Source organism: Cibotium barometz, chromosome 60 (assembly GCF_041138505.1).
Source record: "Cibotium barometz isolate CiBa-2024 chromosome 60, ASM4113850v1, whole genome shotgun sequence".
Classification (NCBI taxonomy): Eukaryota; Viridiplantae; Streptophyta; class Polypodiopsida; order Cyatheales; family Cibotiaceae; genus Cibotium; species Cibotium barometz.
The window spans coordinates 11,695,434-11,708,272 of NC_141105.1; the positions used below are offsets into that span (position 1 = coordinate 11,695,434).

At 47.7% G+C, this 12,839-nt stretch overlaps 1 protein-coding gene across 5 annotated transcripts in view; it reads right to left on the reverse strand.

The window, feature by feature from the left end:
• LOC147604983 (dynein regulatory complex subunit 7-like) overlaps positions 1-12,839 on the reverse strand; it is a 321,324-nt gene that overhangs the window by 151,889 nt on the left and 156,596 nt on the right. For all 5 annotated transcript variants that reach the window (XM_086794267.1, XM_086794266.1, XM_086794269.1 and 2 more), the window contains one exon: positions 275-339. In XM_086794267.1, coding sequence (XP_086650393.1) covers positions 275-339 — 65 coding nt within the window. The remainder of the gene's footprint in view (positions 1-274; positions 340-12,839) is intronic.

Genomic DNA, 12,839 nt, shown 5'->3' on the forward strand with positions numbered 1-12,839 from the left:
GCAAGAAAATCCTGCATTTTTTACTTCTATGCAGGATGTAAAATGGCTGAACACGAAGTTTATAATTTGAATGTCGTTGTCTTCTTTGTCATTTAGAAAGTGCAACGTGCAACAGAAGTTCAAGATTCTACGGCTTTCTAGAAACGTTTGTTCAGATCAATCATATTTTTGACCATTTGCTGGACTCCTAAAGACTATTCAGAATATGCTGAAATCAACTATCCCCTTGCTCTGCATTTGGAAAATTTTCCAAAAACACCATATATTATAATACCTATTTTGGTAAATCCAGCAAGTGTGTTTGGATCTTGGAGAAGGTCCGGATCCTTTTTGAGACACCTGATTGTACAAATCCATGGATTTAATTAACTCCCAATACTGATAAACAAGTTTTTCAACTTGACAAGAAGAACACATTCTGACGCTACTAAAATGAAAAATTGCTTTCTCAACCAATTCGAAAAATTAAATCTACTAAAAACAGCATACATATCAGAAAGTTACATGTAAACAAAAACTTAATAGTTTGATTATTCTATTTGAATTTTGACATTCCTGCAATGTCACGTCTTTGTACCCTTGGATTCTCCCCTTCATATCCTTCCTAACCAATTCCTAACCAATTCCTAACCCAAGTGGAGGTACATTTCCCTCCTTGCCCTCTTTTGTCCATTCTTCTTCATTGACGCTTGCTATAGCTACAAAACAAGCTGGAAAAAAGACACAATGATGAGAAAGTAGGTTTTCCCATCATCAATACCATGTATCGACTTTGTCTCTTGATATATCTTTTTTTTTTCCTCTTGAGTAGATCCTTCTGTGGTACCAACATGAGTGTGCACCCGAAGGCAAGTTGGTCCACCGTCCAAGGGCGGCAGTACAATTATGGCCACAAATGGCCTGGATACGCGTAGGGACGTGACTCGGGACCCCCACCCCCCCTCTCTTCCCAGTCACAAACCCACACACCGCTAGGCTGAACACCCATTGGACACTCCTGCCCCTCTGTAATCAGCTACTGCGTACACAGAATTTAAGAGCCATCTCAAGCAAAAGATTTTGTTGTCTGCCAATTAGGCAGGAGGAGGTGCTTCTCAATAGTGTGCTTGCAGATGATATAGCTGGATTCTCGGAAACTTCCCCCGAAGTTTTATCTTGCTTCCACTCTACATTAGAGACCTTTTGTCTAGCTGCAGGTCCTCTTATGAATTGGCATAAGGCATGTGGTTTTTGCAATGGTGATGGTACACCCACAGATTCAGGAATGGATGTTCGTCGCCTTATTCGGAACTTTCTTTGGTCACGGCTTGATGGAAATGCACACACCAGGGCTAGAGTTGCTTGGGAAACCATTATCAGGCCTAAGCAGGAAGGGGGATTGAATATCATTGACCCTGAGGTGCAATGTAAGGCTTTGCTGTGTAAGCTCGTTGTTAGGGGCTTTCTTCCAGGCACTGAGCCGTGGAAGGACTTTCTCATGCAGTAGATCACGAAGTGTGTCCCTGTTCGCGGAGGTGACTGGACTCTCAGCTCATGCTTTATTTTTTTGCATACAGTTCACCGCTCCCCTTCATCCCCTCTGGTTAGGTCCCTCCTACGGACCTGGGACTGCCTGAGGAGTTTTTTGGTACACATCCCCCCGTGTTCAGCGGAGGAAGTTAACCAGCAGCCCATTCTGTGGAATGATTTGATCTTAGATGTGCATGGTAGGCCTCTTGGGGCAGCTATGCATATTCTTTGGGCTAGCTGGGAGACCCTTTGCCCTACAGTGTTGGCTTGGAGGAGGTTTGAGAGCCTCACCAAGGTACAGAGATTGGATCTCACGCAGCGTTTGAGATGCTCTAGTCGGAGGATTGCATAGATTGATGCAGCCATTCCAACCACTGGATTACTGGATTTTTCTTGGAAGACCATCATCATTCGTGGTTTGGGGTTTTTTCTGGGACAGGTGTTCCTCTTCAAGTTATGGGCCTCCCCTTGCCTAGGGAGGATGATATACCGGTCTTTTTTTCTGTACAAGATGGATGGCAGTTGGAGAGATGTGACGCGCAGGACCTTATTGAGGGCCTCCAGTTTCGTTTGGTTAGAGTTGTTGGCAGGTTAGGGAAGCACGTCTTTGTTGACACCCCCCCCCCAGGGAGGATCACAGAGAGTGTTAGCCTTTGGTTGTATGGTGGCTGCCCTATCAGACATTTGCATTGGGACCCCGGTGAGTGGGTGTGGAAGGATGCTTGTAATCCCTTGAAAAGCATGCCTTTTTTCAGTTATACGGTGTGGAATGCAAGACATCTTACCTTGGGACACATTCAGAGTGTCCCTACTCTTAGACCCCATTGGAAATCCTACGGCATTTCGACTGACATTCAGAGGGTTTTTTGGCGGAGATTGTGGCATTCTTATAGGAAGCCACTGATTTCCTCCTTTATCTTGGTTTCTCTTCATGGTGGTCTGGCCACCAATCAGTGGAGGTCACTTATACTGGTGCTTGCCCAGCATGCCCTAGATGTGCAGGAGTTTTGGAGTCAGTTTACCATTGTTTATGGGAATGCAGGGAAGCACAGAGGGTTTGGTCTGCGAGCGATTGCACACCTCTTTGGTAGGATTAAGAGGGATGCTATCATTTCTTTTGGTTCTATCATTTGGTTGACACAGTCTGGGCCTCAGCTGAGATTCGAGGGGACTGACACGAGCTTGGCCATTATGGTTAGGCAAGGAGTTGCTCGGCAGTGTTGTCTTCAAGATTTGCCACTTTCACACTTTCTCCCTCCGGCACAGAGGTTAGACAGTTCTTGGGAGATTATTGCTATAGCATTTCAGCCTGGAATATCTGGAAGGCTAGACGCACCGAGGCCATTGAGGGTCCTCCCGTTCTTGTTTCTCAGTGTCTTTGCAGGATTTGGAGTGATATTATTCACACCATCATGGCTACCTGGGCTAGAATCGAGGGATCTTCGAACACCGAGGCCATTGAGGGTACTCCCGTTCTTGTTTCTCAGTGTCTTTGCAGGATTTGGAGTGATATTATTCACACCATCATGGCTACCTGGGCTAGAACCGAGGGATCTTCGAAGGCTGAAGCACGGCCAGTTTATGAGAGAGTGGGACATTGGTATCTTTTTCACGTCCTCTCATTCGGGACCCTATTGGCAGCACAGGGCTCCTGATTGGTTGAAATCTCCACCTTTCTTGGTGTGAAATCTCCATTTTGTAAAATTTTTTCATACTTAATAATAGATGTCTCTTTTCTGGGGAAAAAAAAAATCTCCCATCTCTGGCATGAGCCTGGTTGCCACTCACCTGTCGGTGGGGCTGTGACTGGTACTACTGCAATACGATGGTGGGAGACCACAAGGGCTAGTCCTCCCCCATCCTCCTCATAAGTCCTAACCACTCTAGCCTCGGTGGCCCAGTTAGAGTACCCCAAGTGACAATCCGGGTCGATGCCCTGCCCATAGCGAAGATGCACAGAATCCGTTGCCAAATTTGCTGAGCCTTCGGGCAATCCCAAAGGCAATGTTGGTGAGACTCCTGGGGGTGACGGCACCTCAGGCATGCTGCTGAACGACCTCTGACTGCCAGCCAAGTACCAACCGCGAAACTCTTATGTTCCATCAGCCAAAGAAAGAGAGTGATCTTCGTCAGCCGAAAGAGCAGATGAGGATAGTGGTCTGCTCACTTTTTCTATTGGATCCCATGGTAGACTAGAGAGATTAGAGCACCCCTTGGAGAATTTCAGAGGCTGCACCTTGCAGAGGGTGAGGGTGATTGGTTTTTGGGCACGGGAATGGCACATAGATCCAACACCGGCCAAGGTGGCCAGGGAAAGACTATGGCGGCTATGGATTTGGGAGAGCCAACCTCTCACACGGCTACAGTGGGACCCTGGAGAGTGGACTTGGCATGATCCCGTAGATCGGGAGGAGACTCTGGATGCCCCCTTCTTTGCATATATAGCACGGCTTGGCCGCACGATCCAAATGCCTGAGATAAATGGCACATCGGCAGCAGCCGCACACTGGCAGTCTCAAGGTCTATCGCAGCGCTTTCTTTCAAATTTCTTGAAGAGGCTTTGAGACAGCCGTGGACCGCCACAAGGATATCATGTTTGGTAAACACAGCTAGCCATACCGAGGGGGTTGGGTCTGGAATAGGAGTCGGTCACTCCTGAGGAATAGCTGAGTCGATGTCGATGCTGAGCCTGTCTCTACCCCGAATCCCTGTCAGGCCTCTCTCATGCTCCTCCTAAGGTAACTGCCTATGTGCAATCCTATCTCCGAGAGACCTGTCTGGTCCCATGGTCAAGGCGCCCCAGGATATATGCAGTCGGGCCACTAGCATGTGGCCACTGGGTAAACGGATTAGGGCGTTCCAGACCAAGGCTGCCGAAGCTGCTCCTTTTTTGAGGCCACTAGAACAATCTGTCTGAGGGGTGGCTTAAGATGATCCCAAGCATGAAGTAGACTAATTGCAAATCTTTCCTCAAAGGAGGGACTAAAACCACGGGCTCACATCCTTGTGAAGATCCATCTAGTACTCTGCGACCACGGGTCTCCAAGGCTCGGAGTGCGGATTGAAATCCGAGACAAGAGGAAATCCTTCCAAGGCCCACCACTGGGTATCTAGCAGGGCATGGCTTTGTATAGTGGGATCGATGAGGCCAAGCTCCCCTCTGCTATGTGGCTGAATGATCACTCTCCATGCCACCTTGGCCGTAGCTGGCCTCCTATCACTTCCGGCCCACAAGAAGTTCCACATCAAACGTTGTACCTAGCCAATACATACCCGAGAAAAAGCGCAGCACAAAGTGATGTACCACGTGGTGGCAAGCAGTACCTAGTTCGCCACCACCACTTTGCCTACTAGGGATAGCCTAGGTGAGCTCCAGTATAAAAGCTTATTCCGAATACACAGAAGAAGCAAAGCGAGCTACTGCTCGGGAGAGATATCAATGCCAACCTGGCAACTGAGATAACGGATTGTAGTTCCCTCGAGATCCACTCGAAAGCCTCAACTAGTCGCCAAGTCGGGGCAGGTGCAGAGCCTACCCAAAAACCACACGACTTGTGCTAGTTCATCTCCGCTCCTGATGTACGGCAAAAAATCTTGATCGCCTCCACGAATATCTAGAGATTCCCAACATCTCTAGCAAGGTAGGCTGCTGTGTCGTCTACAAACTCTGAGTCCAGTAGCTCCTCCTACGTGTAGAGGGGAAGGCACAATCCCCGAAGTCCGGTCTAGTGGTCGGAGAGAAAACTACTCATGGCCTCGGCGACAAATAGGAAGAGGTACGGCGCCAGAGGGCAGCCCTGTCGAACCGAGCAGGAAAGGGGGATCTGTTGCCTCAGGCTCCTGGAATGAGAACCTGGCTGTGTGATGCTGAATAAAGTCCTAAGACTCCACAAATCCCCTCCATGGGGAATCCCATCTAGCTCATTGTTCCCTCCAGAAAGCTCCGGTCCACCCTGTCATAAGCTTTCTCAAATTCTAGGAGTAGCACAATGAGGTCCTGCTGCCGCATCCTGGCCAAAGCTGTCGCCTCCCAAAAGGTAAAGATGTTGTCCAGAATGCTTCAATCCTAAAGAAAACAAGTCTGAGTCTCATGGACACACAGAGGACATGGACTAGTCCCCTCGAGCCCTTAGGCACGAAAATGGCTCATTACAAGAGCCATTTTCTATACCTCTCACCAGATGATTTTATCACCTGCCGGCATACATGGATGTACACCTATCACGTGGGATATGTTGTGCCATTGGACAAATCCGGACCTCATCACACCAGCTGCGGATTGAGACAGGGCAATATGTGCATTACATCTTGGATGACTGCATTTGTCAGCTATGCTACCAGGAGGCAGAGACAGAGGAGCATTACATTTGCCGATGTACAGTCTATTATGAGATCTGAGGGAGATATCGCTGCCTCTTCAGAGAGGGTTTTAGGCCGTTACGCAGGGTCCTGGAGTTGGAGGATCACAGATGCCTAGGATTGTTCCTACTTGAGCTCAGGAGATGAAGAGAGACCCTCTTGGCAGACAAGAGACCGAGCCATGATGTACCTAGACAAAGGATCCTCATAGATTTCTTCGGCACCAGCACCAGCAGCCCAGCCCACACCCCTCCTGATACCTCCTCCATCAGGCCATCAGGGCACCAGTCACGCTCCCAGGGAGTCACCACACTGATAGAGCAGTCGTCTTACGTCGTGCTTGTCGACCACGCCCACCAGGTTCCCAACCACGGCATCCTCACCATCGCTTGATCAGAGCCATTATTTCTCGGCATCGAAGGTGCCTACCTCGCTTCTATGACCTCTCCATTCTAGACAGCCCCATGGCGGAGATATTTGATCTGAGGAGAGAGCAGCGCTTCAACTGATCAGCATACATGGACCTACTTGATAAACATTTTTGAGTATTTTCTACTCAGTATCATCTAGGAGTCAATAAAGTAGAGGTGATGAATGCTACATTGGAAGAGGAAGCCAAGAGACGGGCACGTGCCTTACATGTACGTGTAATTGGGTGGGAAGATAAGGGAAATCCCCAAGAGGATGCAAAAGCTCTTGCAACAAAAATTGGAGCCACTGATGTGCCCATTACCGGAGCATGGCAGTAGGCAGAGATGAAGACTTACAGTTCTTATAACTGTAAGACAGTGAGTTTATTGTACTTTTCAATTTCATTTGGTTGTTCTCTTTGATGAGACGCCAACTTCAGATGTACTCTCAGTTTTGGTCTCTTAAAGATGTTAATATATCATTTCATCTCTCTCTCTCTCTCTCTTCTTCTCTCCTCTCTTTTTCTCTCTCCCTCTCCCTCTCCCTCTCGCCCCGTCACATCCATATTGAGCTTCACATATAGAGGGGATCCTATGGAGATTGTCTCATCCTATGTCTTCCTTGGTGTCACTTTCAGTGGCCCACACTTTACCATGCTTCCCGCAGCACATGCCAGAGTGACGCGGGGATATGCAGCCTCGAGCTTACTTGAGCGGCAATGCTTCCAGGCACATTTCCAGGAGCCCAATACGAAGGGCTGGCTTTTTGACACCCTCGTCACACCAGCCTTGATGTATGGAGCAGCTTTCTAGGGGCCAGATTTATCCGATGAGGATTGGCAACGAGTTGAGAGGCCCCCAGGTCATGATGTTCTCCTGTATGATCCACAACAAACCATCAGTCCCACACCAGCTTATCCAGGCAGAGTTTGCTGCAACCCTGATGGTAGTGGAGGCTACCTCCATCGCATCAGTCACATGGATCCCCACAGATACACGAAGCTTGCCCTGGAATCCTCCAGACAGCTAGCACTTGAGGGGCACTCTGGAGTATGGTATGCACTAGTTTCCACTTGGTTCTCAGTAAATGGGCTCTGCATGGACCGCCTACCCCCCCTTCAGTATAGTTTTTTCGGCTGTCTCACGAGGATACCAACCGGGTTATCCGGTCAGATCTTCTTAGCCCCTACACACATTGCACATGGATCACACCCCCGAAGCTCCCCACCAAGATGCACTTTTACAGAGACCACTTCCTCACACTCACTGAGGATGGATTCATCCAGCAGCCGGGCTACTTAAGTGTTCACATGTCCCATGCCATGCGGATTGCAATTGGCCACATACGGGTTTCTTCCCACCGCTCAGAGTGGAGACAGGTAGAGTTGAGTGCATCTTTAGAGCCGGGAAGCTCGTACGGACACCCAGAGAGGAGAGGATCTGCCGACTATGCCACACAGAGGTTGAGACGGAGAAGCATTACATATGCCGCTGCCCAGTATACTATGAGATCCGCGGGAGGTTTCACTGTCTATTTCGTGAGGGATTCGGTCCACTCTCCAGGATCATTGACTTCCAGGACAAGCGTCCCAGGAGGTCGAGGACACCGACATAGTGGATCTCGTGGACCCTCCACAAGCTGCTCTAGACCCACCTCACCCGAGAGGAGTTACCTCGAACCGAGCCTCTGCACTCCAGCGTGCCGGACGCCCTTGACCCCCCCGTCCGCCACGATCACCAAATCAGCTCCAGATCCAGGACATGCTCCACCGCCATCAAGCTACCTTTCCACACGACATAGCTGAGGGAGACCTCTCAACCATACTCGTCAGCCCCATGCTTGACATTTTGGAGAGTGGTATACCATCTACTCGGAGCTGATGTTTGTAAAAAATATAAACGCAAGACCAGACTAGAAATGAAACAAGAACACAAATAAAAGACAAAGAGTTACCTTGAGATGAGTGTAGACAAGACACAAGATTGATACTTTCATTGATGTGACACCCACAATATATAGGTGAGAAGTACAAGATTGAGTAGACTCACTTATGGGATAAATGTAGAGGTGCCACATGGCACTAGACTCAAGACACAAAGACTCAACTGAAACTAGACTAGAGAAATAGTACACCTAGTGTGCACTTATTTCCAACACACTCCTTAAGTGGACACTAGGAGGAAGACAAAAAGACAAGACTATGACATGACAAAAGATAAGACCAAGACAGAGAGAGTAGACAAGGATTGAGAGACAAGCTGGAAGACAAGATGGACAAGACTAGAAGACAGACATAAAGACTGATAGATTGAGAGACAAGATATGAGAGACAAAAGATCCTGAGACACCCCTCCTCAAGTGATATCCTCATATGGGTCCACAAGGGTAGGGACAAGAGTGGATCATAGACAAGACACAGTCAAATTGATAGACAAATAGACAGATAGACAAGACTAGATAGACAGAAGACTGACTGTAGACCTGACTGTAGACAAACAGATGGACCTTGAAGACATCCCCTCCTCAAGGGCAATCTCTGCCTCTTGGGTAGGGACAAGAGAGAGGTCAAAAAGCATAATGAGTAAGACACTAGAACCCCTTGACCTACATCATCGGTGGTCAAAGTGGTAGACAAGAAAGGTGAAGTAATCAGAAAGCCCACTCCTCATCATGTGAGGAATGAACAGCAAGATCTGCTGATGTCATAGTAACCAGAAACGGCGTTTCCGCCCTCTGGAAACGGTTCGGCCGTTTCCGGAAACGGAGACCAGCGGAAACGCCGTTTCCGTACATTTTTTTTTGGCAGCCGGCATGTCGGTTATTTTGTAGTTTTTGAACCATTTAATTTTGAAAATTGCACCTCTGACTCCCAAGTTTGATGATCATTGCTGATATGTATGATGTATTATGATCACAATTTGCAGCTCGCTATGTATGCTTCAGCCTTCAGCCTTCACATGAATTTGCTGCGACATCATACATGTCCATTATCTACATTCTGTTAAGTGTTATGATTCTAATGTCCACTTGAGTCTTTGATGTGTCTTGTTTGAGGTCTCTATGCATGTTTTTTGCATCTCTTGACATAAGTTTATTTAATAGGATGTCTCTATGCATGTTTTTTACATGTCTAAAATAAATTCAAAAGAAACTCCGTTTCTTGCCGTTTCCGACCTCGCGGAAACTCGGAAACACCGTTTCCAACCCGGTCCGAACCGACCGTTTCTGCCGGTCCAGGTTACTATGGCTGATGTAGATGCTGCAACAACATGGGCTGAGGTAGATGCAGGGGCTGATGTAGAGGTTTTAGAGTAGTAGTCCTTCTCCCAGTGATTATCACGGCCACAAATGGTGCATGGATGAGCCTTGAAGCAGTCCTTCTCCATATGATTAGTTTTTCCACAATGGGTGCAAGGCTTTCTTACCTTAGAACCTCCTTTCTTTGCTAAAAATGCAGTGTCAGTTACCTTTTGTTGTTTTGTTCTTTCCTCTTCTTGGAGAGCATTGATGATACCTTCAAGAGTAGGATTATTGTGATACTTGAAGGTAGTGACAAGAGTAGCATATGTGTCAGGTAAGCTTTTGAGAAGCACAGCAATAGCAATATCTTCGGAGATGGGGGACTTCACTGATGCAAGCTGAACCATAAGACTACGAAAATAATTGACATGAGAGGCTATAGTAGCTCCCTCCTGCATATATAGATCAAAGAATGAGATCATAAGTGCAATCTTAGAGTTTTTAGAGCGGGGTCCAAAAAGGGTATCCAAAGTGATCCATGCTCGAGAAGCAGACTGTATGTCGGAGATGTGATGAATGTAATCATCTCCAAGACCGAGCAAGATGATAGCATAGGCTTTGTCATTCTTGGCAGTGGGAGCATAAGTGATAACTTGCTCAATGTCGGAATCTTCGGGAGCAGCATGGTGAACAACGTCCCAAAGACTTTCTTTCATAAGATGGCACTTGATTTTGATTTGCCAAGTATGAAAGTTGGACCCATTGAATTTGTCGATAGACATGAGAGAATGAGTAGAAGAGGCCATGTGGGAAGGTCTTACCTCTTGCTAAAATGCAAGGGCAGTGTCTATTCCCTTACAAGATTTGCAGAAATGAATGAAAGAAGAGATCCAAACTGTTTTTAGAAGCCGGCTCTCTCACCACTTGTCAAGGCCATAGCATGTGACAGCCCATCGAAGCATGAGGAACTAGCAGTTTGCAGATATGAGGATAAGAAAAGGACTGACCAGCAAACTGAAGGAGACAATGCACAGTACCTTGTAGACTCTTCAAGAGGAAGCGATGGCAGAACTGAATGCAGCAAATAGCTCGTTAGGAGGAAAGTCGATCTGCAGCTGCCTTGAGATGATGCGCACCCTTGAGTTGATGAAGAAGGCAGCCAACGGAGAGCTGCAACAGTACAGCGGGCAGCAGCAGCTCCAAGAGAGAGAATAGTAGCAAATGTATGAGCATGAACACATACAGGAGTACGCAGCAGCTACTGGAAAACAGGCCGGCGCAGGGCGGACAGCATAAAACTGGCGGACAGAAAGTTTAGGCCGGCGCAGGGCGTTCAGAATGTGAATAGGCTGGTCCTAAAAGCTGAGCGCAGCTAGGTAGATGGTGGCCTGAAGCTATGGCGGGCAACACAGGGAAGGAGCAAGCAGCCTGCTCTGATACCATGTAAAAAATATAAAAGCAAGAGCAGACTAGAAATGAAACAAGAACACAAATGAAAGACAAAGAGTTACCTTGAGATGAGTGTAGACAAGACACAAGATTGATACTTTCATTGATGTGACACCCACAATATATAGGTGAGAAGTACAAGATTGAGTAGACTCACTTATGGGATAAATGTAGAGGTGCCACATGGCACTAGACTCAAGACACAAAGACTCAACTGAAACTAGACTAGAGAAATAGTACACCTAGTGTGCACTTATTTCCAACAATATTGCTCCCATGTTTTTATGTTCTTAGTATTCCATGACGAGTTTCCATGGACAGTTTTGTATCACCCCAATGAGATAGCTATATTTATGTTTTTTTTCTGTTTTATTTTCCATTCCATGATGAGATATGCCATGGACTTATTGTATCACTTTGGTCTTATAGGCCCATTGGGTCTTTAGTAGACGCTTAATCTCTCTCTCTCTCTCTCTCTCTCTCTGTCTCTCTCTCTCTCTCTGTGGAGGTGATCACAGAGACACAAAAGAAGATGGACGAGGCAGAGAAATGGATCGAGGTCGCCAAGAAAGGGAAAGGTAAAGAATCGCCACCCATCCCCACTCCCACCATCATCAACATGACCCTTGAAGAGGAGCAAAGGAGGAAGACCCGGGCCTTACATGTACAAGTGTCCAGTCTAAAAGACCGTGATGATGCGGAAGGGGAAACCAAGGATCTCTTCTCTATGATGGTTATTGAAGCCACGCACACAAAGGCATGGAGAGTGGGAAAGAAGAGAGAAGGTAGTGGCGAACCTTCTAAGGAGAGAGCACTTATCATTCGTTTCCCCTCCATGGAAGCGAAGGACTTCTTGAAGAGACGTCCTACACTCAAGAAGACGGGAATATTTCTTGGAGATGACCTCACACTCTCGCAGCTTGCCGGCCAAACTCTATGGATCAGTGCTAGAGGCGGAGCTCAATTCATTTGCAGAGAGCCAAGGATGCAGAGCCTCAAGACAGGGCCTCAGGACAAGCTGGCTTTTGGAGGAGCTACTCTACCCTTGACCACATCTTCACCCTCCGTGCCATCATCGCGGAGGGTAGAGCACCACATCAGACGATTTACTGTTGCTTTGTGGATTTCCGCAAAGCTTTTGATACTGTACACCGAGCCCGCCTCCTACACCGTCTACAGGAGATAGGAGTCCCATCTGACATGGTTTGGAGCATCATCACCCTCTATGAGTCCGTCATCGGACGAGTGAGAGCCCCAGGAGGTACATCACAGGAGATTTCCAGCACTATTGGGGTGAAACAGGGCTGCCCTCTAGATAGCCTGCTTAGGCGCACAGAGAGCCAGACTCAGAGGCACATTACAGACTTCTTTAGTCCAGCCATCACTGCGCCAGATGGACCACAGCAGCAGCAGGACATGGATACCGCCCACACCAGAGGTACACTGATTGATCGTGCGATTGAGCTTGGGTGGTCCAGACGCCCACGACTACGGAGGAGGGCATCCCAGCATAGACGGAGGTTGCAGCGGCGGATTCGGATTATTCTTGCGAGGCATGCGGGACACCCAGTCAGGATGCTGACCACAGAGGATATTGAGGAGATCTGCCAGCGTCCGATGCGGCACATATTATGAGATGGAGGCACCTCCATAGTGTACCCCTCCGTCCCACATGATATTGTATCCCCTCACTATATTCCACTCACCTCCATAGCATACCCCCCCCTCACTATATTCACACCCTATAAGGGTTTCTGTTTACCTTCCAGTTCCAGTTTCATTTTCTAGGTGCCAGTAGTATCATCTTTATTTTTCATTTTCTGGGTTTTTTTTAATCCAGACATTGTATCAGATCCACCATGATGTAACTT